At 38.7% G+C, this 27,228-nt stretch overlaps 2 protein-coding genes across 3 annotated transcripts in view; one reads left to right on the forward strand and one right to left on the reverse strand.

Annotated features, from left to right (window-relative positions):
* Positions 1-12,764, forward strand: part of inpp5a (inositol polyphosphate-5-phosphatase A) — a 168,441-nt gene extending 155,677 nt beyond the window's left edge. The window contains exons 14-16 of one of the 2 annotated variants that reach the window (XM_028006649.1): positions 2,137-2,232; positions 9,679-9,766; positions 11,078-12,764. In XM_028006649.1, coding sequence (XP_027862450.1) covers positions 2,137-2,232; positions 9,679-9,759 — 177 coding nt within the window. In that variant the 3' untranslated portion in view covers positions 9,760-9,766; positions 11,078-12,764. The remainder of the gene's footprint in view (positions 1-2,136; positions 2,233-9,678; positions 9,767-11,077) is intronic. The other variant, XM_028006650.1, reaches the window with a different exon arrangement.
* Positions 12,765-13,413: 649 nt separating this feature from the next.
* nkx6.2 (NK6 homeobox 2) lies at positions 13,414-17,074 on the reverse strand. The gene is made up of 3 exons (XM_028005945.1): positions 16,301-17,074; positions 15,270-15,442; positions 13,414-15,167 (listed from the first exon to the last, which is right to left on the reverse strand). The coding sequence occupies exons 1-3, from the start codon at positions 16,719-16,721 to the stop codon at positions 14,916-14,918; spliced, it is 846 nt and encodes a 281-aa protein (XP_027861746.1). The 5' UTR covers positions 16,722-17,074; the 3' UTR covers positions 13,414-14,915.
* Between the last annotated feature and the right edge of the window lie 10,154 nt (positions 17,075-27,228).

Here is a 27,228-nt window from a genome sequence, read left to right on the forward strand (position 1 = left end):
AAAAAAATCCTTGCAGCTCTTCCTGGATTGATAATATAAGTCTATTGCTGCTATCTTTCCATCTTGCCATTGTGTTGGCAAAAATTATAATGCAAATTGCATAAACTGCGATTTATGTGCGCAAAACTTTGTCAATATTCTTCTAATGTCATAAAAACATAATCGTGGAGTTTCCATTAAACAAGAAACACAATTGAAATCACATATGAATAAGTTTGTTCACACCATAAGTCATTAAAATCATGCTGCCCCATGTTTTGGTCCTCTACTTTCTGTCCTCTTCTTCGTGGTTTGCGCCAGTAGCAACATTGGATTGTTGATCATGTGACGTACAAAACGTGTTTCCATTGCAGTTTGCAATCAATGGAAACGCAGATGATGATGCTTATCAGGCATTATATTATGCAACTGCTTTCCTTATGTCCTCATTAGTAAAACCCTGAAATAAAGAGGGTGTACTTTCTTTCCCCCGCCGCTGTAGGTACATCCAGTCTCCTTTATCAACTTAATTTATCAGAATTATGTTAAAGGTGATTCTCCCTCACAGCTGGCTACTTGTTTGCTTTTCTCGCCCTGAAGTGCCGGCTAATTGCTGGTAATGCAAGGCCGGAGTGGAACAGTTTAGTGCTTTCGCAGATTGGCTGATGATTCACCGAGCACCCACTCTCAGGCTCTGAGCGTTACAGATTGTTGAGACATGGGCCCGTAAACAGCCCGGCATGCGGCGTCATCTATCATGGCACGGTCGGTTAACTCGCCATCATGTTATTTTCTGCTTGCCGAGCCCTAACACGCCAAAGGTTGCCCGCTGGCTGCGCGGCGCGGCACCAGCTCCGGGAGCGCCGGTAATGAATGTGTAGCCGAGCGAGCGCTCCCTCCCTGCCAGAGGAGCCCCCGGGTAATTTGTTTATCTGTCTCAAGATTACGCAGCCCGAAAATCCACAATTTTATGCTGCCTTTGTAAATTACCAAGTGTGTGTTTGATGAATGAATCCCAGGCTTGCGGGGAAGGGGGGGACGCCCGTCACTTGAATAGAGAGGTGGCGGCTCGCTTGGAGAGGTAGAGAGGTGGAGGCGGGCGGCGCGCTGACCCCGCGCCGCTGCCGGATCGGTCTGAAGTTAATTCTGAATTTGCTTTATCGCTCATTCTCAAACTCCCTCCTCAGAAACAGGACTGCGGATCTGTGTGCGTGTGGCTGTTCAAAAACTCTTTAGTTCAACCAGACGCGTTATGATTTATTCTCCAGTCTGAAGATTCATGAGCGAATAGGCATCAGGCTCTTGGTGTGTGGAGAGGGATCCAGAAACAACATTGTCTCTCACAAAGCGTTCAGATTGCAGTGGGAATGAAGCAAATACACAATTTGGGAATTATTTCTGCTCTTTACTCCTTCTCTCTGAAGGGTTTCAAATCATTTAGATCTAAAATTAAAATAAGAAATTCTAATGTTTTCACAGTTAACTATTTTGTGACTTGTTTTAGAATTACACACACATTCATGTGATATTTTATATAACATGTAGGTCCAACTGATTGTTGCCTCTAGGACATTTTGTCTACATACCTTTTTATATGAAGTATTGAGTTTAAATGTGTTCAACATCAAAACAGTATGGATTTGCAATGTCGGCTTTTATCGTGCAACTAAAGAAAAGTTATTTCTCCAATGCAATTTACCGCACAGTCGTAGCTAGCCCTATACAAAAACCAGGTATTAAATACCAACTGATGATGGCAGGATTAATACTTTCCTTGACCAGTAGCTCTGTTGTTTCCCCGAAAAAAAACTAAAAACTCAAAAAACTATAACTTCATTATTTTCAAATACTTTAGTATTGTTTACATAGATAAAAATCCCCCAAATATTCTTACAACTCAAATGAATAGAAAAAAATCACTTGAACGTTTAAAACTGCTTAATAATTCAAACACCAAATAATATCCATTAATACACAGGGGAAGCTAACATCTACAATGTTAATTATTTACAGCCAGTCAGTACCAAGAAAAATAAATGTCACTCCTGGATTGGCTGCTTTGCAAACGTTGTTGCCTCTGTAACCAAAATGTGTTTGTGTGTGTGTGTTTCTGTTGGTTTTGCAGCACTGATACGTTTTATTTTTCTGTCTCTGCAGCCAGAAGATGAGAGAGAGGAGGGAGAGCAGGAAAATGAGGAGAATTCAATAGTGTATGATAACATTGGGCCAAATGTCTGCATGGGGGACCACAAGGTAACACCAGGGGCTTCAGCCATTTTTCTCTTTTATTGTAAATTAATCTCCCTTTAAATGTTGTTGAAACTGGCAAGAAGTGGAAGAGGCTTTCTGAGAAACGCCTTTTCAAAGTATTGTTAAATAATGTTTTATGGACTTCCGGTTTGGCGATGTAGGAGAGGGAAGCAGGGTGAAGGAGCTCCCGGCCAACTTTCTTTAAATTACTTTAGAACAGGAGTTATACACTTCTATTAAGCACCGGACCGATAGAAGCACCGTCTCTGAACCTGGCGACGTTAAAATGGCCAGTGATAATACTAAACAAAAGCTTTCTACTTCAACCAGGCGAACGACTAGCCTAGCTAGCAAGGTAGCCTCAATGGCCGCGGCCTCCTCCGACGGCGAACCACCTGGCGATAGTAAATGCGGAGATCCCGTTTCCATGTCCCAATTGGTCACGGAACTATCCAAGCAGCGGAACAACTTTAAAGAGGATGTGGCCACATTAATTCAAGAGTCAATTCGGCCTCTGCAAACATCGGTGGACGGGCTGCGGGACGAAGTGAACTCTTTTCAGAGCCGCCTTGTAGCTGCGGAAAGCCTGGCAGGCGACAACTTTCAACGCATATTTGAAGCTGAAGCTGCTGTTAAGTCTCTTCAGTCCCAAAACGCTGCCTTGTTGGAACGCCTGGAAAACCTGGAAAATCGATCTCGCAGGTCCAATCTACGCATACTTAACATACCTGAAGGCAGTGAAGACGGACAGGATCCAACTAAGTTCATCTCCAAGTTGCTAAAGGATGCTATGGGGGATGACATATTCCCTTCTCCCCCGGAATTGGAGCGAGCACACCGCACAGCTGGACCTAAGCCCGTAGCAGGACGACCACCACGGCCCTTCATCCTTGCATTTCACCGATACCGGGAGAAGGAAGCCGCTTTAAGATGGTCCAGGCAGCATGAAGTAAAGCACCAGGGAACCACCCTGAGGATATATCCAGATCTCAGCATCGCTCTTGCAAAGAAAAGATCGACATTCAACGGTGTCAAAGGTGCTCTTTACCAGAAGGGTGTGTCATTTCGTCTTCTTTTCCCTGCCCGTCTTAAAGTTACGTTTAAGGGAGAAAGCCACTTATTTGAAACGCCGGAGGAGGCCCAGGCGTTTTATGACCGCTGCGTTGCAAAATAAACAAACATCTGTCGGAGTGAGACGGGATACCCACGATACAGCAGGGTCTGGTAACAAATTACTGCGTTATGTGTTACACCTGCGTGTTCTGCATTGAATGACTGGATAAAAAATTAATGCTGCTTCAAGTGGACGCATCGTTTTTCTCATAAGGGACATAATTCCATACATTTGTGAGTATGTTTGTACCATGTATGCACGTACACGAATATGCCCCCTATTATTACAAATCTATGCTGCCACTATCACTGTTTTTGTTGTTCTCTGTTCTTACGTAAATTTAGTGCATTTTAGCACAAAAATCCACGTTCATAATCTAGCTGGTTATTGTACAATTGCCCTGTGGAGTTTACACTATCCACCGTTTATAGTTGCTGGTGCTGTTTTAACTTATTGTTTAAAGAGTGTAACTCCTTAATACCAAGTTTATTGGGAACCTTCCAAAGTTAGTTTGGGGATGTGTATGGCCTATCGAAAGACCTATGAGGTGTTTATGGGACAGCAGTTGGCTTCGACAAGAGAAGCAAGGATACAACCGGGGTGGGTTCTAATAAGGGCTGGGTTCAGGGCTGCCTTTTTCATTCATACAGCTGATTTGTGTTGTTTTTTCTACTTTATTTTTCTTAAAAATTTGAACATGCATAGGAAGACATGCACCCGTGGGGGTGCCAGGTGGAGCTGCTGGGCCGGGACAGGTATAAAATTGGATTATCATGGCTAACGTATGTAGCAACAGTGTAAGAGTGGACGCCTCAGCAGTTCGCTTTACTAGTTGGAATGTAAAGGGCATGAGAGGACCAGTGAAACGGGCCAAAATTTTTTCCCACCTTAAAAAACTTAAAACAGAAATAGCATTTCTACAGGAAACTCATTTGGTCTCTGCAGACCATATAAAACTTAAGAAGCCTTGGGTGGGACAAGTTTACCATTCACAATTTAATACTAAAGCGAGGGGAACAGCAATATTGATTCATAAAAATATACAGTTTACTTTAAGCTCGTCCATATCAGATCCACAGGGCCGATATGTTATAGTTTCTGGTTCCCTATATAATACTCAAGTTACACTTGCTTGCATATATGCTCCCAACTGGGATGACACCTCTTTCATATCCAGGTTAATCTCTGCTCTACCTAACATGAATTCTCACCGTTTGATACTGGGTGGTGACATGAACTGTGTTATGGATCCGACCCTAGACCGTTCCAGCTCTAGATTGTCATCTCCATCAAAGATGGCTCAGGCCTTAGCAGCATTCATGAAGGAAGCGGGTTGTATAGATCCTTGGCGCTTTTTGTTTCAAAATCGTAGGGAATTCTCTTTTTTTTCACATGTCCACCAGTCGTATTCAAGGATTGATTGTTTTTTTGTAGACAAAACTCTGCTACCCTTTGTCAAGAAAAGTGAATATTCTGCTATTGTAGTGTCTGATCATTCACCAGTAATACTGGACTTAGCCTTTCCACTTAATCAGGCTCAGCGGCCCATCTGGAGATTTGACTCAACTTTGTTAGCAGATGACAATTTTTGGGAATCGATGTCTACTGCCATAGATAATTTTTTGTTTGAAAACAAATCAGATTCTGTGTCGCCATCCATCCTGTGGGAAACATTAAAAGTGGTAATTAGAGGTGAGATAATATCTTACACGGCAACACGTAACAAAATTAGAAGATTAAGGCAGGAACAGCTTATCAGTTCTATGCTGGAGTTGGACCGTAGACATTCAATGTCACCCTCCCCCGAGCTGTACAAAGAGAGACTTTGTTTGCAAATGCAATATAATCTTATATCAACTCAGGATGTGGAACAATCCTTGCTTAGATCCCGTGGATTTATATATGAACATGGTGAGAGGGCGGGCCGCCTTCTGGCCCACCAACTCAAGAGCCGGTCAGCGGCGCAGCTCATATCACAGATCCAAAAGACCCCTGACGAGCAAACTATTGATCCAGCTGAAATAAACCAAGTCTTTGAGAAATTTTATTCTGACCTATATACGTCACAATTCCCAGAGGACAACTCGGATATGAATAATTTCTTAATCAGCTTGGATATCCCTGTTATTGGTCCTGATAGGAAGAGGGATTTGGATAAGCCCCTTACACTTAGTGAGGTTATCAATTCTATTTCAGCAATGCAGAGTGGCAAGGCCCCTGGACCAGATGGCTATCCAATCGAATTCTATAAAAAATTCTCATCCAAGTTAGCACCTCTTTTACTTGAAATGTTTAACTACTCACTGGAGCGGGGAACCTTGCCACAGACTCTTACAGAAGCTAACATCATACTCTTACTAAAACATGGTAAAAATCCAACAGACTGCGCTTCATACAGGCCCATATCACTTCTAAACGGTGACGTTAAAATCTTAGCTAAACTTTTGGCTATGAGACTGGACGCAGCCATGGCTGACATAATCTCCTCAGATCAAACTGGGTTTATGAGGGGTCGTCACTCTTTCTCTAATATACGTAGGCTTATTGGTGTTGTCCATTCTCCTGAATCGGGGGAGTCTCCTGAGGTTGTGGTCTCCCTCGATGCGGAGAAGGCATTTGACCGGGTTGAGTGGCCTTACCTATTTGCAGTACTAGCTAGGTTTGGGTTTGGGCCCAAATTTACATCATGGGTACAACTGTTGTATACCTCACCCAAAGCGAGTATAATCACTAACAAAACAAGGTCTGGGCTCTTTTCTTTATCCAGGGGTACCCGGCAGGGTTGTCCCCTCAGCCCACTCCTCTTCGTTTTAGCTATTGAGCCACTCTCAATTATGCTCAAGACTTCACAGTGTTTTAAGGGAATTTGTAGAAAACAGCTGGAACATCGGCTGTCCCTGTATGCGGACGACTTATTACTTTACATCTCGGACCCAGTATCATCTATCTCCAACATTGTGAGTTTGCTAAACCGTTTTGGTAAATTCTCAGGATACAAGTTGAACTTCTCAAAGAGTGAATGTTTTCCAATTAATAATTCTGCGCTCCAAATTACAGAAACTGACCTGCCCTTCCCTCTTGCTAGAGCAGGATTCAAATATTTGGGAATTAACGTGACACGTTCTTTTTCTGATCTGTTTGAAAAAAATCTCCCCCCTCTGCTTAATAATCTCAAACGTGACCTGCAGAAGTGGAGTGTCCTAAATTTATCTTTAGCGGGTAAAGTAGCATGCATTAAAATTAACGTCTTGCCAAGATTTATGTATTTCTTTCAGAGTGTCCCAGTTTTTCTCCCAAAATCATTCTTCAGACTTATTGATAAACAGCTATCCTCATTCATGTGGGGTAATAAACATCCTAGAATCAGCAGGCGCTTCCTTCAGAGACATAAGGATGAGGGGGGTATGGCTCTACCTAACCTGTTGTATTATTACTGGGCAGCAAACCTACAAAAAATAGTCTGTTTACTCCATCAACCAGATGTTGACTGGTGTCAATTAGAACTGAATGCATGTAATCCATCATCATTCCCTGCATTAGTTACCTCAAAGCTTCCTCTCTCTCCGAGGCAGCATTCGTCATGCCCAGTTGTAATCTCAACTCTAAAAATATGGTCACAATTTAGACAACACTTCAATAAGATAAACTTCTCTATCTACAGTCCCATATGTGATAACCATGTTTTCCCGCCATCCTTATTAGATCCTGTCTTTGCCCATTGGCGGAGAGCAGGCTTAAATAAATTTAGTGACCTATATATAGATGGAATTTTCGCTACCTTTGATGCTATTTCCTCTAAATTTAGCCTACAGCGTTCCTCCCTATTTCGATACCTCCAGATCCGTGACTGTGTTCCTAACAATAGTCCCTGCTTTCCTAATTTACCCCCAAAGGGAGGTATGGACATAATCTTGCAAACTCCAACACAAGATAGGGGCTTAATCTCCAAAATTTATAATAGCATCTCATCATTCAATACTGTGAAGCTCAATGAGATCAGAGCAGAATGGTCAGAGGAAATTGGAATACACATCTCTGATGAAACTTGGAACCAAGCACTACGTAGAGTAAATGGGTCAACATCATGCGCTCGACTTGGACTAATTCAGTTCAAGGTCCTTCATAGGATCCATTACAGTAGAGCCAGACTCTCAAGGATTTATTCTACAGTGAGTGAAACCTGTGCTCGGTGCCACATAGCTAAGGCAAACCTAACTCACATGTTCTGGACCTGTAACAAACTGTGTAACTTCTGGTCCACAATTTTTCAGATCCTTTCTGAAGCTTTCGAAATAAGTATCCAACCCAGTGCTGAATTGGCAATATTTGGAACTCCAGGGGAGGGGATATCATTAACACATGATTTTAAAAATGTACTAGCTTTTTCAACTCTCCTCGCCCGAAGAAGAATATTATTAGCGTGGAAATCAGAACACCCACCCAAGGCTTCTCTTTGGTTGAAAGATCTGTCCATGTTCCTTAAGTTAGAGAAGATCAAATTTTGTCTTAGAGGTTCGATCCAAAAATTTTATAAAACTTGGGCCCCTCTATTATCTTATTTTGAAAGACTGGATACCCTCCCTCGAGCCTGAAAATCACATAGGAGCCAGCTCTGCTGTAGTTGCCTGTCCCCCCAGCCCGGCGGCTCCTTGTGAATCTGGCTATCGATAGTGATTGTCAACCTGTGCAGTTTTAAATATCCATGTTCTGTCTTGATCTGTGTACCTACGCTTGCGCGGACGCCTGTTTTACATGCTGTCCATGTTTCTGTACTCTGTCTTAGTCCCCTGGGTTTTTCATGATTGTGATTCCATAGCTGTATAATTATTAATTTTTTTTTTTTCTTTTTTTTTTTTTATTACTTTATTTTGCTGTTTCTTTTGTTTGCAGCCGGGTATGGATGGATGGGGAGGGGTAGGGGACAGAATAAACAGAAGGTAAAGGAAGAGACCGCAGGATGGGGAGTGGGAAGGAGGGGAGAAGGGGAAAAAAAAAAAATGTCATGTTTACTTTGTCCCTGTGTTCAATGTACTGTTGTGGATAGTTGACTAAATAAAAAAATAATAATAATAATAATGTTTTATGACCTTGTGGATTTAAAAAAAAACAAACTTGCAGTGCAAATACATTTCTCTGCATCAGCATTTTATTGCAAAACATGTTAGGGACATTTTTTTTGTCAATGTGATCTAATGTAGAGCAGTTCCAAATTCCAGTCAGTTTTGATCTTGAGGTGTCTGTAGAGGGATTTTATTTTTCATCATCACATTGAGTCTAAACATGCACTTAGCCCAACAAAAATAATAATTCAACGAGAGAAAATTTAGGTTGTTTGCCATCTGATAGTCCAGTAGATTCGGCTTGATTGGGAACTAAAGTTGCAACATTTGTTACATTTTCAGTTAGTGCAGTTTGCTTTCACAATGACTGTCTCAAATGAACCAAACTGATTGAAAAGGTTTTTCCCCTCCTCGCCTGTGATGGCGCTGCACCAAGATCCACTGAATTAAACAACATGAAAACCTCTGAAGAAGAAGCATAACTTCCTCCTGTGCAAATTGTAATCAAATATGGAGTAGCCTCAGATTTTAGCAGTTGTAGGATTTCTCTTTTGTCTCTTGTCGTTAGCCATTTGTCCCGCTAGCACTAGACTAGTGTGTTTGTTTTGGATGCATTTACCCAGAATGCCCTGCACTTTAGTCCACTTCCTGCTTTTGGAAGAGTTCAATTCATCAGAACAGAAATCTATGTTTTTAGATGGACCATTGTTGCCTTTTTTCGTCCACATAAGAGTTCAATTTTGCATTCACACCTCCCCAAATGAACTTTCTGGACAAACGAAGTAGAGTTGGATTAAAGCGGATTAAACAGGGCTGGTGTGAATGCACCTTTAGATTTGCAGTAGCCTAGTCAAAGGCCAGAACTAAATCTGATTGAAAACCTGTGGGGATAATTCTGTGGACAACATATTTTCTCACAGTCTTCGGAGTTTGGAGAAATATTGCATGACAGAGTACAGAAACACTTTAAATGTGGACAGAGGTGCCTTAAATTAAATCTGTTCTTATGCAAAGGCACCCTGGACACTAAAAAAAAAAGAACTGCAGCAGCCTCTAAATCACACATCAGTGCTAAAATCTTGGCTGCCTCTGTTTAAGAAGTGTCCAGTGTAGTTGACACTCAGGCCCAAAAATGTGCGGTGCTGCTGTGTGAGTTTAACCTGCATGTTAAAGGTGCTCAGAGGTCAGAGGGCAGCAGTGAGTCCTCTTCCCACAGAGCAACAACTCTCCGGTTTCTTTTTCCTGACTGTGGTTTGTCTCCTTCCCCCCCGCCAGCCCGTCTTCTTGTCCTTCCGATTACCAGCGGGGAAAGGTAATCCTTATGCATGTGCCTGCAGATGTTGTGTGGTGCTGTGATTTCGTGGTAAATATAATTTTTCTTTTCTTTATTAACATTCTTCCCCATTGTTGCAACTGTTTGCTTTTTATTGGCTTATGTTTTCTCTGCCATTATCTCACACCAAAGTACTTGTAAGAGCAAACGTTTCCTGTCTGAAGAGTTTTTATCCAGAGATAAAACTTCAACTGTTGAGAACTTAAAATGCCTCGACCATTTTAAGATGCTTTCTTACAAGCTAGACTTTAATTTTTTTATTCTAACCCGTGAGCGAATGTCCTGTAGGTCAAATAGTGCAAAAGTATTCATACTACTTGGACCTTTTCCCATTTTGTCACCTCACTATCACAAACAGAAGTATTTTGAGGTTTGTGATCAATAACTGCAAAGACACAAAGTCTTGTCAAAAATGTTTGTCTAATTTCTAAAGCAAATATCTTAGTACACTTAAAATGAGACAAATAACTTTGAAGTAACTTTTCAGCAAGATAGATAAGTTTGTTTTAAGTCTATAATTATTTAATATAAACAAAAAAAGTACTAGTTCCACTGGTAGATTTTTTTTCACTTTAAACAGGAAAAATATTTTGCCATAAGAATAACTTGTATTTTTATCTATATTTGAGAATGTTTTACTTGAAAAAAACTTATTTATCTTGCTAAAAAGTTACTTTTTAGTTAGTTTTGTTTTATTTCAAGTACTCCAAGATATTTGCACTAGGAAGACAAAAATCCTTGGTAGGATTTTGTGTTTTTAAATACAAAAACCAGTAGAAAACTTGAGATTAGAGCAGGACAACGACCCTAAAAATGAAAAATAAATAAATCAAAGTCTATTGAAGTGTTAGAATGGCCTAGTCAAAGTTCAGACATAAATCTAATGAAGCCTATGGTGGGACTTGAAAATTATGGAGAAAAAAATTCACTGGAGTTTGTGGTTGTGATGTTGAAAAATGTGCAAAAGTCATGAATACTTTTGAAAAGCATCCTAACTGCAAAAACACAAAACCTACGTATTTTGGTCTAGTTTCTAGTGTAACTGTCTTAGTACAGTTGGATCAAAACAGAACTAACTTACAAGTAACTGTCATGAAAATACTGGAGCTTGATTAAGTTAATAATTCCTTAATAACATTAAGGATTTTTTACTTAAACTACCTCCGATGTCTTACTGAAAAGCTACTTCTTAGTTAGTTTTGTCTTATTTCAGGTGCACTAAAATATTCGCACTAGAAACTGAACCAAAAATACTTGATACGATTTTGTGTTTCTGCAGCAAATACTTTTTAAAATTTAAGTGTAAATGTTTTATCTTCCTTTTTTTCTCCTCTCCCACAGGGAATTCTTGCCAAAGGGAGGTAGAACATATTCCATGAAGAGCCTGAAAAACACATGCATACACACACACACACACACACACACACGCCTGCACACCCAGTTTGCACAAGCACACCCCGAAGATCCCAGACAAGCTTCTTTTATTTTCAGCGGCGCTGAGTTTTCCGGACGGCTCATCCGTGCCGTTTTCTCTCCATAAAACACTTGTCGAGATGCGGACGAACACCCGAGGAGGGCCCCGGCTCCGTGCGACAGACGCACATTGCTGACCTCACCGTTGCCATGCAACCCTATTCTCCAGAAGAAGAAGGAGGGAAAAAAAGACAATCAGGGCGATGAATAAGCCACCCTTTTTTTCCATGCCACAGCCTCATTTCCAAAACTCTAATCCCAATCAGTCATACTACATGCTTTTAGACAGTTTACTGGCCATTTTTAGGTATGCCTAAATGTATAGAAGCTACTTTTCAAACAATATGTAAGGTGTTAAACAAAAAAACCCAGAAAAGATAAGAAAAATGTGCAATGCAAAAAATGTTGTATATCCATATTGTTAAGTTTATTTGTACATTTGACAGTATAATATAGAGCCTTGGATGGTTTTAGTGCAGTTCTCTGACCAAACTTCACCGTCCCTGTTGGAATAAGTAGGACTTCTGATCTTAGTTTATTATGAAACTATATACTTTTCATCCTGTTGCCTGACACATCAGTGGACTTTTTCATTTTATATGCTGTACTTTTTAAAAGAGATAATTTATGGTTCGCACCAAAACGTTTGTGCTGCAGCGTGCGCAGACACTGAGCGAGCGGGAACGCTCGGATAAGTTCAGGAAGAAAAACTCTTCTGTGATTTATTGCCTATCCAAGAATGTTTTAAGCAGTGCCATAGACCATTCAAGTATATTATATATATATATATGTATATGTATATATATATATATATAAAATATATATAAGATAATGTTTGATATAAATAGCACCCTCACATTATGTCATTATTATTCCTACTCTAACTTATTTCTATAATATTATGGTTCTGAATGTGATATTTTAGGTAGGCTTGGGTGTCCCTTTAAGATGTAAACTGTTTTTGTTTTTGTTTTTGTTACTGCATTGTGGTGCCAAGTATCCTACACAGACATAAAGTGTGTAAGAGTTGAGAAATATCATCTGTAAAGGTGTTTATTTCCAAATGTAAGACTCTAAACCCAGAAGAAGAAGAAAGCAGGGAGATTTTCTGCTTTTGCTGTGTGGAGCCCCCAGGACGAGCATTAAAGGGGGCAACCGGAGACGGCAGCGTTTTTATTTTTTCCTTTTATCGCTTTCATTCACCACACTACAGGTTTCGGACTGTTTGAAGCCGTCAGACCGATTCTTTGTGATTTCTTTATTTGTTTCATCTTGATGAATCACAGCAAGTGGAATTTTTAAATGTTTTTTCTTTTTCTTTTTTTTTGTGCCTGCTGGAGAGTTAATGTCTTTTGTTTGTGTTGGTTTGTAGGCAACAAAGAAGCTTGTTTTTGTTCCTGCTGGTCATTCTGAGTATTCTGTAGGAGTTTAAGCCACAGTTGTTTTTTTCTTCACTCCATCTTATAAAAGAGATTTTATTCTAGCCCCTTCTGGAAGGCCTGGCCTCTATTGTAGGTGATGCAGTTCTTAAGCAATAAAAAACATTAGAGCTCAACTCGTGTTTTGTCTCTTTAATCGTGTTTCTTTATTCAGAAGAGACTCACTTTATTGTATTTTAGGTTTTGCATGAGAGATTAGAATAACTACGTATTAATTAGATGTTTTATTACTTCATCGTCTCCAAGTTAGTTTTACCAATGAACTTTCTATAGAAATTGTAGAGATGCATGTAGACTAAATTGTGAATAGGCATATAAATAAACAAAAATCATAAAGAACACATTTATATCTTTATAAAGATACTTTGAAAAAAAAATTGTAGAAATTTAAAAAAGTATTTAAAATTTTTTTACTATTAATATTAGTCTAATGTTTGAAATAAATTTTAAAATATTTCTGTTGATGGCAGGTTTATAACAAAAAAAAAAAAAATTAATTCCTGATTGGCCTGATGAGGCCTCAAATTTATGAGGTCAGCTGCAGTAGCAGGTACAGTCCACAGAGGGCGCTCTTCCGTCCAGCAGCACCACCTTACATTTACTGTGAACCACCAAATGCTAGTTTTCTTCCTTTAAATAGAATATATAGAATAATCATAATATGTTAGCTATTTCTAAAAATGTGAATTTTTTTCCATAACTAATATTTTGTTCCATTTTCTATATATAAAGCCCACTCACACAAAAAATAAATAAAACATAACAGCTTGTTAAATAATTTATTCATAATACAAAGTCTTGTTTTTCCTTCCTATATTCTTCCTGGAAGCAATAATACTTTTTTTTTAGATCAACATAATTAAAGATGCTGCAGTTTTATGGCCCGCTCCATAATGAGGTAAAACTCAAACTCTTCTGAATGAAAACAAAGGGAAGATGTTAAAAGAAATGGTTTGTTTCCGTCTTTTTACAGTGATTATTTACAGCAACTATTTTCTGCCTGCACTTCTCTGCGTGAAGAGTTGAATAAAAGGTTGAGAAAACGGATTAAAAACGTAAACAGTGGGTCAAATAGCTAAGGAAGGGAGAGAGACATGAAGTTTGAACCAACACAACCAGTATAAAATATATACAGTCTCACTTCACTCATCCCAAGCAGACAACCCCCCTACACTCCCAAAAACAAAAGGCATAATAACTTTTGCTTTTTTAGCACAGCAGATTTACCCTGGTTAAAGTGAGCTTCAGAACCTCACAGGCCCGTTTACACCATGCGTCTGCGATCCGGATCAACACGGAGGCAGTGTGGCGAAAAAAACATGAAAAACAGCTGACAACAGATGGATACTGCTGTTTAAAGCAGAAAAAAAGTTACTTTAAAGCAACAGAAATGAGAAATTGAATTGGAATTGGAAGAATTTAGATTATTGTTGATGAGACTTTTCCTGGTCAATACCAATTTTTAAAAAAGAATTTTTAACAAAATAATCCCTGTTTATGCAATAAAGTATACATCTCTAGCCCTAAATTTGATTTATATTAAACTGAAAAAAGTGCATCAAAGTGCAAGTTGTTGGTTGATGTGTTAATGTGCCAAAAACAAAAAGTAGCAATTCTTAGTTTTAATGCATTTAGCAAATCACTGAATCAGAGACAATCAATGAAAAATCGGCTAATTCCGATTCCTGGACTGTTGATTGGTGCATTTCTAGTTGGGGAAAATGCTTTGATGCATGAATAAGGATGATATTTCTATTTTACGTTGGATTGAAAACTAACAAAAAAAGTTGAATATCAATTTTCTCTTTTTTAATGCATTTTATTCCTGTATTGACCAGGAAAAGTCTGACTGGTGCATCTCTAATAATAATAAAAAAAAACAAAAAGTCCTGAAGTACCCTGGAACTTTGGGTTATTATTGTTGAATAAATGAGTGAGTCTCGCCGATCCGGATTTAATATTGTGTTTAAATTTGCCGCCGCAGTTAAAACTCCCATTTGGCAAGTTTATTCCTCAGTTTTACTGTCCTCTGCACCGACAGAAACTTGGCCTCAGTTTTTTTTTTCCTTCAAGTTCAGCTCGTACGAGGAGTTCTGGAGCGCCTCGTGTCCAGTGAAGATGAAGCCCCCCTCTCTGGCATTTTCTCTGCCCGAGCAAAATGAAACAAAAAAAATAATAAATTGCGCTTCCCATCAGGCGCAGGTTGCTGTATCAGGTGGGAACTGAGTGGGACGGGTCTCCGGCGCCGGACCCCGCTGCTCTGTCCATCACAAGGTGTCCGAGCTGTTACTGCAGGGGCTGATCAGCGCCAGGTTGGTGGTGGCCTTGTGCTTCTTCAACAGTCTCGTGATTTTCTCGTCGTCGGAGTTGGGGTCCAGCGGCTTGTTGTACTCGTCGTCTTCCTCGTTGTCCGAGCTCTCCTTCATCTTCTCCGTCTCAGAGTCGTGCTTCTTCTTGGCTGAGGCCATCTCCGCGGCGTGCCTCTTCCTCCACTTGGTCCTCCGGTTCTGGAACCAAACCTGAGGCACAGGGCAGAAAAAAAATCTAATAAATGAAGCAAATATTTACCTATTATCTGTTACAGTGGCTGTGAATTTTAATTCATTTTTAATTCTGTTTACCTTTACTTGACTCTCGGTCATTCCTAGGGAGTAGGCCAGCCGGGCTCGCTCGGGTCCAGCCAGGTATTTGGTCTGCTCGAAGGTTTTCTCCAGAGCAAAAATCTGCTGTCCGGAAAACGTCGGCCTGGAGTGTTTCTTCTTGCCGTCTTTGTCCACCATGAGGTTAGCCTGAGCTGCAGAGCACAAGACAGAAACATGGAGGGGGAAATAAATTCAAAAAACTCCTTTAATTTGTGCTGTCTCAACAAAAATATTTTCCAGATTGTCTTGCGATATTTCTATTAATTAAAAAATATATATACTTTTTTTTTTTTAATAGTTGTGATTTAAGCTACATCCCTGTCTGCTTTGTTAGAGTGAAAAACTCAACAAAAAGTCATCAGAGGAACTTAAAAACAATCAATGGAAATGAATAAATATATAAAACTATCTATTTAAAATTAAAACATTATCTTTTAAAACGTGTTATTTTAAATCACATGCACTGTATTTCAATTAGTAGTTAAAATAGACCACCTTTAGTTTGACATAAAGCTTATTTTTTACAGTTAATATATTGCAAAAACATAATAGATTTAATTGCATGTTGCACTGCTTTCGTCTATTCCTGTTCTCCGTTTTTAAGACTTTTATTGTAAAGCGTTTTGCACAAATAAAATAAAAAATCAACTTGTTCTAGTTTGTGTGGGTAATTGCAATATTACCTGCATAAAGCCGACAAATTAAATGTTATAATAATTTGGGTGATCTAGAGCTTTCTACGGTTGTGTAGTAAAATGTGTATAAACGCTACAATATTTTAGACACAAAATAGTCGATAATTCAAAATAAAAACTAATTTACTCAATGATGAAAAAAAATTTAATATTATAAGATATTTCAGGGTAAGACAGAAAATCTAATATATACAAATTAAACCACAATAGCTCCAGAAAAACTAAATTTGCTGAAACAACAACTAATAAGCAAACATCCACGCACGCAAATAAAATCAATAATTGTAAGAAAGCCATTTAATGAAGGATGCTTACTTGGACACGGAACCCGCGGGTCCCTCCACGGGGCCCCCTGCATCACCCCGGGCCAGAAGATGGGCGCCCTGCCGGGCAGCTCGGCCAGCGGCTTCGGGTACCGGGACACCGCGGGGCTGAAGTACATCCCGGCCGCTGTGGTCGCCGCCAGCCCGTTTATCCGCGGGAAGCCGGACAGCAGCTGCCCGGCGGTGGTGATGGGTCTCCCCAGAATGTCGCTTATTCCATGCGGGGTTCCCCCGGAGATGTGTGAGCTGAGGTTGGACAGCGAGGGCGCCTTGAAGCCCGCCGGGCTCTGCTGCAGCGCGTACGGGAACAGCGACGTCTTCATCTCGGTCATGTTGTGCAGCGCCGCCAGCGGGGTGCTGCCCAGAACGAACGCACTCTGCCGGTTAGCGTCCATCTGCCCGACCGCTAACATTTGTAAACATGAACCACCGAACTCACTTCAGTGGAAATAAACGACTTAAAGATTTTTTTTTTATTACTATTATTTTTAAAAAACGCGCATTTGTCGCTTTTCCTCCCAAAGTATCCTGAATGTCGAAGGAAGGAAGAGTCGGGAAAAACTTCTTCTCTCCTGGGAAGTTCAGACCCGGATGAAACCCCCCCTGAAAGTGTCTCTCCGTGTTTGTTTAGGTCGCAGTCCGCCGCAGGAATCCTCGCCAAAGTCAGCCGGTTCGATGATGTTTTTAGTGGTTTTGATGGGAACCATTAAAGAGTCTCCTTTTCATCCCATAAATTGACTCTCTCTCTGCTAGAAGGGAAGCGGGACTCACTGATAACATCGCAGCCACCTGCAGGCGCTCCATTCTGATTGGATACCGCTGAGTGATACTGCATTCTGATTGGAGGACACGGAACCGCCGCTGATACGTTTTACCCTAATGCTGTGTTCACGTACCGTCGGAAATATAATATTTGTTGTTGACTGCATTTGTTTTTGCGGTGATCAGTTAAGAGCCTGAAAACCATTCCCCCCTCTTTCCTCCTTTGTCAATATTTCCCTGCACTTATCTTCTCGTAAGTTATTGCTGCTTATTAAATACTTATATATTTTTTAAAATCACAAACGCAATCTTTTCAAAATCTCTAGCCACCTGTTTCAAAACAAGACAGATAATGTTATGTAATTAATGTTGACATATAAAGATGCATAATTAGAGGTCTCTGCATGCTTTGTTAATTTGGGATTCTCATTAGATAATTGTAATAATAATTAAAAAGAAAACTTATGGTCATTTGATTTGTAATTTTAAAAACAAAATATGAAACTAAGATGCAATCTCGTCTAGAGCACAAATAAAAATGTGACATCTTTTCATAAAAACCAAGGCAAAGTGGAACAAAAATAGTCTAATTTTCTGGCGCTGCCCCCCGTGACGTCACTGTCCACCAGGACATCAGGCTTGCATGCAATTAATTAAAGCAGCAATTCTTCATATACGTAATCTTGTCTAAATTATAAAAATGGGACATATATATTCATTTTAAGGGTTATAGTTCATATTTGTGTTTTTATGTGAAAATATTTGTGGTCATCTTTAAGGTGTACAGAACAAATAGCGCCTCCTTCAGGTATAGGTAACAACGGCAGCAGAATTAGGATGCGTAAAAAATGGATTATAACTCATCTCTGTTATCCTGTGATTTTTTTATTGTTATTCTAAACATTAAAAAAAACCTCATTTAAGTCACTGATACATTCTGAGACAAAAGTTTTTTGTTTTAAACAATTTAAACATATATTAAAATGTTGATCAAACGTGTTCTTTGCTTATTTGTAGTTATTATTGTCATTATATATTTGTTTATAACAACTACAGCCACTTATGAAAACATACATGGACCATGAAACCCCTATGCGAATAAATCTCAGACATCATTCATTTTAAAACTAATTATTTTTTTTAACTCATGTAGGTCTTAAAGCTTTATTCACAAGAAATTCTTCCTTTCTGTCATTGATAGTTATTATCAATAAAAGTAGATCAGTAGAAAGTAACATTTCAGATATTTACATAAGAATAGTCAGATTCGGATACAGTTTATCCCGCCTTTAAAACATAGAAATCGCGTCCAAAATTAATAAATACCTCAAGTTATATCTGTAGATATTGGTAATGATTTTTTTTTTTTTTTGCTACAAGTGTCTAAAATTGCTTTGAAATAGTCATACTCAATATGTTTCATGACTTCTTCACCAGTCATTTATTTAGTGATGATGCAAAACATTGTAAATTAAAAGTATCTGGAAGAATTTTACCTTGTATATCTTATATAAATCATATTACCAATAATAATTCTTTCAGTAGTAAAGTGTTAATATTTAGTAATATCAAGCATAATGGCTGGATTATTTTGAAGATATCTATAATGTTTTTCATTTTGGTTAGCCAAATTGAAACATATTACTAGCATGACAGCATGTTTATTGATCACAAAGATTTTTTTTAAACTCATCTAAAATTGAGCAGAAAGTCCTCTAAAGCCAGAGGACGAATGTTGTTAAAGAATGTGATCAGGCATAACATTATGACCACCTGCTAAATAACAGCTCTGAAGGTTTTCTGTGAAATCTGGTGCCAGAAAGTTAGCAGCAGATCTTTTAAGTCCTTTAAGTTGTGAATCAGAGGAGGCTTGATTAGATTGAAGTCAGAGGCCGAGTTAATACCTGAAACTTGTAGAACCATTTTTCTGTTTCTAAAACGTCGACTTTGAGGACATTTCCATTTACTCCCTTAGATATTCAGGCACTAGAGGCTACCATGATGAATCATCTTTCTTTAGTTCAGCTGTCATTGGTCATAATGTTATGCACGCATATATTACAACAGCTTGCCATACTTTGCTCAGCAGGGTGCGTCTCAGTACTTTTCCGTGCATCTGATGGACATTAGATGGTGCAACAAGTGTTTCTGTAGGAACTTTGTTGAGATTTGAGGTGGAAGATCTTTGGTGATTCAGCCAAAACGTTTCCACAATCCTTTTTTCTCATAATGACAGCAGCTCTAAAGCAGCTTTTCTTTACTCCATCAGCACTTCTAGGAGAGAGGGGGTGATACATCTATTTAGCATAATATCTGTTAGTGGTGTGATCTTTCCTATTGAAATCTGACTATTTCAGTTCTCTTGACTGTCTTTGTAAAAAAAAAATGCTTCAATCATTTTTCTGTCTTTTCAGTTTACAGTTCTGATATTTTTCCTGGGGTTACAATGAATGCAAAAAAAAAAAAAAAAAAAAATCCTCACAATGAGAAATTAGAAACATGCAAATAGAAACAGAAACGGAAAAAAATGAAAATTATCATAAAAATAACCCTAATTCGTTGCCTTATGTGACGTCATGAAAGGTGAGCATGAAATCTTGCTGGGAGGAAAGATTTTATCTTGATTAAACTTACATTTCAAACAGAATATTAAAAAATCCCCAAACACACACACACACACACAGAGAACTGTGTTGTAATGTGGATGACAATTTATATCTAAGACGAGTTTGACTTATTTTATAGCAAAGTCTGGCCAGCGGCTTTAAACTTGACGATAGTGTGAGAAAAGTGATGTTGGGGGAGACCGTGAACGCATCATCAGCTGCAGCTACGCTCTACTGAGCTCCTCAGCGCTGCTGGTGATGAGCTCTCTTATGTGGAAGTAGTTCGTTTCTTCCACAGCAAAGAATATTTACGTATGTGTTTACAAGAAACATTAATATAATCAATTTAAAAACGAACTCGATCGAAGACAGTTGTTAAGAAAACTCCATCATTGGCTTTAAAGTCTTTTTTTTTAGATCTAGAGAGGACGCTGTCTAAATCCCTTTTCCCCTTTCCATTTATAAACCGCTTAGTTAGACTTTAATTTATCATACAGATGAGTTCAAAACAAAACATTTTAATTCTTATTCTAGTTTTCAGCAGAACTGCGCACAAACCTTGTAAAGTCTTTCGTTTAGTCCTAATTTTAGGTGCTCAAAACAAACATGTGATGCTTTTACTTCTGAGTCTGGCTGCGCTGGAGAGAAAGCGCGGCTCCACTCATCACCCTGAGTGCTGTAATATTTTATGGAGATGTGAGGAGCTTGAGAGAGTGAAATATGGCACTGTTAGTGTTTAAAAGGCTCCTGCAAAAAAAAAAAAAAAAATGCACCTTGCGTCTGATTTCCTCACCGCGGAGAGATTGTGGGTTTTAAGAGGTTTTCAACGCGACGTGATTCACAATTTTGACTGTATTTCTTCAAGCTTTCAGGAGATGCAGCAGACGCGCGTTTTCCAATCCTGTAAATGGCCTTCTATTTCTAATTTATCCTCCTGTATTTTCCTCTGATTGTGTGCATTTATTTTATTATCCCATTTGAAGGTCTTTCTGAAATGATCACATATTGGAGGAAAATAAATATCTATAAATGTGTGACAGACGCGCTGCTCAGCCGCCGTAGCAGGTTAAATGTGGGGCAGATATGGTTCTCCTCCGGAGGGAGACAGATGAGGAAGATTGGTACTTTTTTTATTCCTCCCTCTCGCACCTCATCTGCAGCCAGAGATGAAGCTCGACAGGCTGGTGATCACTGCAAATGTAACAATTCAACTCAATGGATGAGTTGGATTTCTGTATCAGAAACCTGCAGGTAACTTAAAGTTTAAACCCAGTTTTATTGTTTTGTATGAGCGAAAAGTTATTAACTAATAAGAAAAACTGGGAAACGGATCAAATAGTAAGAGGGAAAAAATAATTGAACAACAACAACAACAGAATAATAATAATAATAATAATAATAATTTTATTAGTGTTATCATAAGACTTGATGTCATTAAGGTCCGTATAAATATTCGTTTATTTTTTTTGAATTGACTCACAGAGACTAACGGACTGCTGGATTCAAATAATTGACAATTATCCAGAGTTCTGGTGGGTTTACTTCCCGTCTCTCTGTGAGTTTGTCCTCAGTAATGTGGTAAAACATTTTAAATATCAGGAAAGGTTCAGAAAACTTTGTTGTCACGAAAAAAAAGAAAAGAAAAGTCAAACGTACAACGTGTTGCCATAAGAAAGTCATGCCGACCGGCTTGACTTATAATAGGAAGAGGCAAAAAATCAACAGGCGCTTTGATAGTTTGATCAATGGCGCCCTCTGGTGGGAATAATCTGAAACAGCTCAAAGTTATGCCCGTGCTGTATTTAGGGAAATTTGTCTTTTCGTTATTTACTGGAATAAAAAGTAATTTTATAAAAAATAAATAAAATAAATAGTGATCAAAACTTTCAGAATTGTAATGAAATATTTTTATTTGTGAAGTAAAATTACATTTCTTTATTCAAATCACTTATTTTTTAATCTCACAAAGATGAAAAAGCCATAAGCGACTCTTTGGGTCTTCCACAATGGCCCTTTTGAACGTTGAGTAAAAATTATAAAGGACAAACTAATGTTTTTAAATATAAATATAACAAGAAATGCAGCAATGTTTCACTTTTTTTCATGGAATAATTAAAAAAATTAATTTTCATAAAAGAATGAAATGCTTTTTTAAATGCCAGATTTTTAAAAAGACCTATTTTTATCATAGATTGGTCAGAAAACATATAAATAACTTTGTGGGGGTTTTTAAAGAAATAGCAACAAATGTTCTATATTATGAGATCATTAGCTGCTTTTTTCACTCAAGTAACATTTGCGGCTCATAACGACTTTTAATTGGGTTGAATTAGAGATTATAAGTTGCACAGACCTGCTCTAAATAAAATCTGGTGCAGCCAATCAAAATAAAAAAAGTCCACATTTATGTAACAATTCAGTCTAAGTATAAATCCAATTGTTTGCTGAAGGCCTCAGAGTTAGTAAACAGTAGCGATGGTCCCCCACCCATCGCCCTCGGACGCTCCGCCTAGTCCGCCAACATGCTGACGGAGGAGTCAGACAAGGACCTGCAGTCCGACACTCAGCATCATGCTATTTATTCTGTGCCTCTCTGTGTTTATGTCTTCTCAGACAAGTGATGAAAGCTGCAGTCCAGCTTCATGGGAACAAGGCAACAAGGAGAATGACGTGGAGATGTTTAAAATAAAGTTACTTATAATACAACAAAACAAGCTTTGAACATCTCAAGTGTTGAACATCATAAACACATGGAAAAATATCGCACAACTCTAAGCCTTCCAGGACATATTCATGTGTTAGAGTGGCCAAGTCAAAGTCCAGACCTAAATACAACTGAACATCTGGAAATGTGATAATTACAGCATAGGCGTAACTTCCCGAAGGACGGACATGTCCACACTAACTTGGGCCTGGCGGGGACATGTCCCCACCAACTTGGGCCTGGCGGGGACATGTCCCCACCAACTTGGGCCTGGCGGGGACAGTCCCCACCACTGTCTCCTTCTTTTCTTGTTTATGTGCCTGCATCTATGTGCGGACAGTAACTGGCAGCAGCTGCGCGATGTATTCAAAGCATTAACTGGCTGTTTGTAAAACGTAAATGGCAAGTCCGATCAATGATCTAGTGGATTGGACATCGTGTGACTTACTGCGCGCTACTGGCGCTATTGTTTACTTTGAGTCAGTAATAATGGTGGGGAAATGACATAATCAAGCAAAGAATCTGAAAAAGGTACGAATAGTTTTGATATTAATTGTCAAGAGGACAGCACGATAACAAGGTACAAAGGGAAAACATTTCACAGGTCAGTAAAAAGGTTTAATTAAAAAAATGTATATAAAGAAAATGGGGAGTAGGTTAGCTATGCTAGCTTAACGTTTATCACCTCTAGAACCCGACGGACCCACCGGTGGGTCCAGCTGCCACGTGACCTCGGCTCGCTCTGTAAACAAAGGCTCCACGTGCCTTTAATTTTTTTATTATTATTATTATCCGCTAAAAGAGGCTTTAATCTTTCAAAAACTATTCCGCATAAAGGTTTTGCCCAAAATGTTAAGATTTTAGAGCTATTTAAAAACAGCTGATGAGATATAAAGTTCCTCGGGCGATGATGCAACTGCGCGGAAAACACCCGATCAGCTGATCATCACGACAATTTTGTGGTTTCACGAGACAGTGGAAAGACTCTTATTTGTTCTTGGAAATTACTTCAAAAAGTATTTTTGACTGTTTTACCTTGTTTCAATAAAAGTTTTCTATTTGGAGTCAAAGAAAGAGCTTTCAGTTCATCATTATTATACATATTATACTGTGCACAATGGTACATTTTGCATATAAATGGGGTAAATGTCATGACCAATGGTTATATTATATGTAGAAAGTGTCATTAGATGGTAATAAGCTATTTAATTTTAACAAACCCCCAGTATTGATGTAAAAAACACATTTGGCACAGTTTGGTGACATTTTTGGATAAATGTGCCAAAATGGCCTATAGTGAGAAATAGTGAGAATTAGTGCTATTAGTGAGAAATTTCTCACTAATAGCATTCTAAAATCAATATGATTCATCTGATTGAGTCCAAATTTGGTATACTTTTACACAACATTTAGATTTAAAAGTCTGTACTACTTTTTTGTGCTATAAATAATATTTTGGTAGTGTTTTGCAATGTTTATTTCAAAGAAAATTTTGGCGAGGTTCAAAAATGCAAAATATTTTGTATTTTGTCCCTAATATTTCAGGCAGGGTCAAAGCTACAATGGTGCTGACACCAGAAAACCATTCTATGACATCTTACCTTTACAGAGATACCAAAAGTTTCTTCTTAAATCTAATAGCTGTGAGGCTATAAGTGATTTACTTTTGTGTGTTTTTGTCAGGCAGAAATTTATTTATACCCCCTGAGGGTGTAAGAGGCATGCTGTTGCTCCGCAGTTCGGAGTATTTCGGTTCAATTAACACAAATACAGGGCGACCCACATTGAGTTTCTGACAGATAACCAGAAGTGCAGGTGTTTAAGTTAGTTAATCAACCACCGCTAGTGTTCAGGCATCACTTCCTAATGATCGCAAAATGAAAATTCAAAAACATAAATCTGCAACGGACAGGATGTTTCTGTTTTTACTCGTTTGAGTGGGAAATGTTTTTGTAGTTTTGATCCCTGATGCACTTGCCCTGCGCTCCCGGGGTTGTTAATTGGTTGCCATGGCAACGAGTCACGCACTGTTACCTTAAGGTTGAGCTCAACGACTGAGAGAAAAAGAAATAACACAACCACCCGTTTTTCTACATTTTCCCAGAACATCCTTGCATCATTTGTTCGTAGAACGTGGCGACATTCAGAGGAATCATCAAATAGGATGAAATATTTCATAAAGCACAGGAGCCAAAGTTTGTTAAATTTTAAACCATGGCTCCTACAGCGACCATTAAATTAAATTATTGGCCAATATAAAAGAGAAATTCGCTTTGTTCTCTCTTGTATCTTTACAGAACTGACAGAAACCAAACTATTTATAGATTTATATGCAGAGAGAATATATATTTTTACATATCCAAACATCAGCATCTCAGCTGTAAGCCACATTTTATAGAATCCAATAACATCGATGGTCACTCTGCTCACCAACTGCCCCAACCAGACCGAAATAAATTTTTTCGCCTGTTTATTATTTGCTATATTAAAGCAAATATATTCAGCAAATACCGACTCATTCCATAAATTAGAATATGAATGAAAAGTTTCTCTGTTAGTAATTCCATCACCAAGTGAAACACATTATATAGATCAATTAGATTACGTCCATTTTAACATATTTAAAGTATGTTTAATGCCTGCTAAAATGTTATTTTTGAAAGGTACTATTAATCTGACAAGCCTGATCAGGACATTGTTGTTGCGCAACACCCCCCCCTCCTTTCTCTACTCTCTCACTCTCGTACTTCCTCTTCTGAGAGGGGAGATGTGCTACCAGCTCTCCTTCTAACGGGTACGTTGAGTTTCCTAAATCTGCTGGGATTTACCCTGTCCAGAACTGAAGTAAACTCTGTTTAAGCTGGTTTCGAGAAACGATTCACCTGATTTTTGACGGCCTACATCCAGGTGTCCCACCCTTCTTCCCCCTGTGAATTAGCCAGACTGAGCAGCCTACAGCCAACTAGTTTCACAGAGCACACCTGTTAACGGTCGCTCGTTCTCTATTTTACAACTTGCATTTGTTATTGAACCAGGTAGGTTTTAGTAACTCGGGCGAGTCCCACGGATGATGTTTTACATATGGGCTACCAGCAACCTAAAAACATTTTCCACCTCTTCCTCTCCAGAATCAAACATCACAGCTATTTTACAACCATCAAAGAACTTTAAGGTGACTCATTAACTGAATGTCCACAACATCTTTTAGATTTTCTTTATGCTAAATATTTTATTAGTAAGGCATTTTTGCAAGGGTCAGTACAGCTTAATTCAGTAGCAGAAATAATCAAATAAGTAAAATCAATCATCTAGTCTATCTTTCCCTACTGCTGACACTGAGAACTAAAAAAGGGAACCTTTGAGAGAAACGGACGGAGTTTGGTGTTTCGAACCCCAGACCTGGCCTGATGATGAAGAAGATGCTGCCGCAGGAGGAGGAAGTTGATCGACGAAGGCAGGGATCTCTGTAGGTCCGATGAACTTCTTCTCCGCATGGATGGTGAGGTCACACAGGACTTGGTGCTGGCAGGAAGAAAGGCACCAGTTCTTCTTCTTTGTCTTTGCCTTTGCCTTTGTCTTCATCTTTGTCTTTGGGGTCTGAACCCAGCCGATGAGAGAAGTGCGGTTTGAAGCCACAGGTTGTGGGGCTGACGGGTTGGTCTCCATGAGCGGGACAGTCTTCGGCTCTGTGGCCCCGGCTCTTCTTCAGCTGCAGAGTTCTTTGTCCATCTCGATCTTGGCTCAAAGCTGCCCGGAGGATCCAACAAACGGTTCCTCTTTTGCACCCACCTTATATAGGGTTCATCTGTCTGCTTAGACAGATGATCTCATATCCGTCACTGTCTTAAGAGACATCATGTCATGATGTCTGTGCTAATGTCTCAGGGTTGCTCAACCTCCTGTTTCCATATAAGGTGCTGATCATCTCTGCTCTCCTGTTAGTTCCCCTTTTTCCCTTCCTGTCACCTTTCACCTACCATCTACCTCCAACATATCAGTGATGTTTAATTGCAGTTTTACACCTTTTACACCATTTCAAGTTCAATGTCAAAATGACATTTATATCACATTTATTTTCTTTAGCTTCTCTGATTTAGCATTCATTTATAATTTTATAACCATAACTTATTAATTATTCTTATTATGATCTTAATGTGAGTTATTACAGATGTTTTTCTGAAATGAAACCAAGACTAATCTATTATTCTAATTATTTGATACCAAAGTTACATTTGCTTGTTTTTCTTGTAAGTGTTCTCACAAATATAAGTGTAAATATTATTACAAGTAAATCAATATTAATATAAGTATTTTACTTTGAATCTTATCAAATTACTCAAAATGTTTAGATTTCATTCTTTAAAACTTTCATGCTTTAAAATAGTCTCAGCTATTTTTATAAATCTGCAGGCTGGAAACTTCCTCTTTTTCCAGGAAACCTGCTTTTTCTGTTTAATGACTCTCTCTGACTGACTATGATTTCTTATGATTAGATAGAAAAAGTAGAATTAAAGCAAAGTTTGCATGAGACAAAAACAACACACACAACTAGATTTATTTTATTGAGACTTAAGTCTACTGTTGGGCCTTGATGTCACTTGAGTGATTCATTTTAAAGATAACTTTATTTATTATTACTGTTAAACTTAAATCTCCAGCATGGGGAAGTGGGATGAGCTCGGATTTTCTTGACAACATATACCCTAATTTATTGAATAAGACGGTAAGGCATTCACAAGTAAGTTTTGGCATATTTCTTAGCACTAAAAAAGAAAAGGCCTTCCAGTAACTGTGGGTGCATCACTCCTCTGCTCCTTCTCTTCCCCACCAACTTGCAACACAAAGTTA

The sequence above is a fragment of the Xiphophorus couchianus genome, chromosome 22, assembly GCF_001444195.1.
Source record: "Xiphophorus couchianus chromosome 22, X_couchianus-1.0, whole genome shotgun sequence".
Taxonomy (NCBI): Eukaryota; Metazoa; Chordata; class Actinopteri; order Cyprinodontiformes; family Poeciliidae; genus Xiphophorus; species Xiphophorus couchianus.

Bases quoted from the DNA above. Each gene is read 5' to 3' on its own strand.
- nkx6.2 (XM_028005945.1), bottom strand. From the start codon at position 16,721: ATGTTAGCGGTCGGGCAGATGGACGCTAACCGGCAGAGTGCGTTCGTT. The intron at 15,443-16,300 runs GTAAGCATCCTT...TGTGCTCTGCAG, and splicing joins CCCGCGGGTTCCGTGTCCAA to CTCAGGCTAACCTCATGGTG. The intron at 15,168-15,269 runs GTAAACAGAATT...CCTGTGCCTCAG, and splicing joins TGACCGAGAGTCAAGTAAAG to GTTTGGTTCCAGAACCGGAG.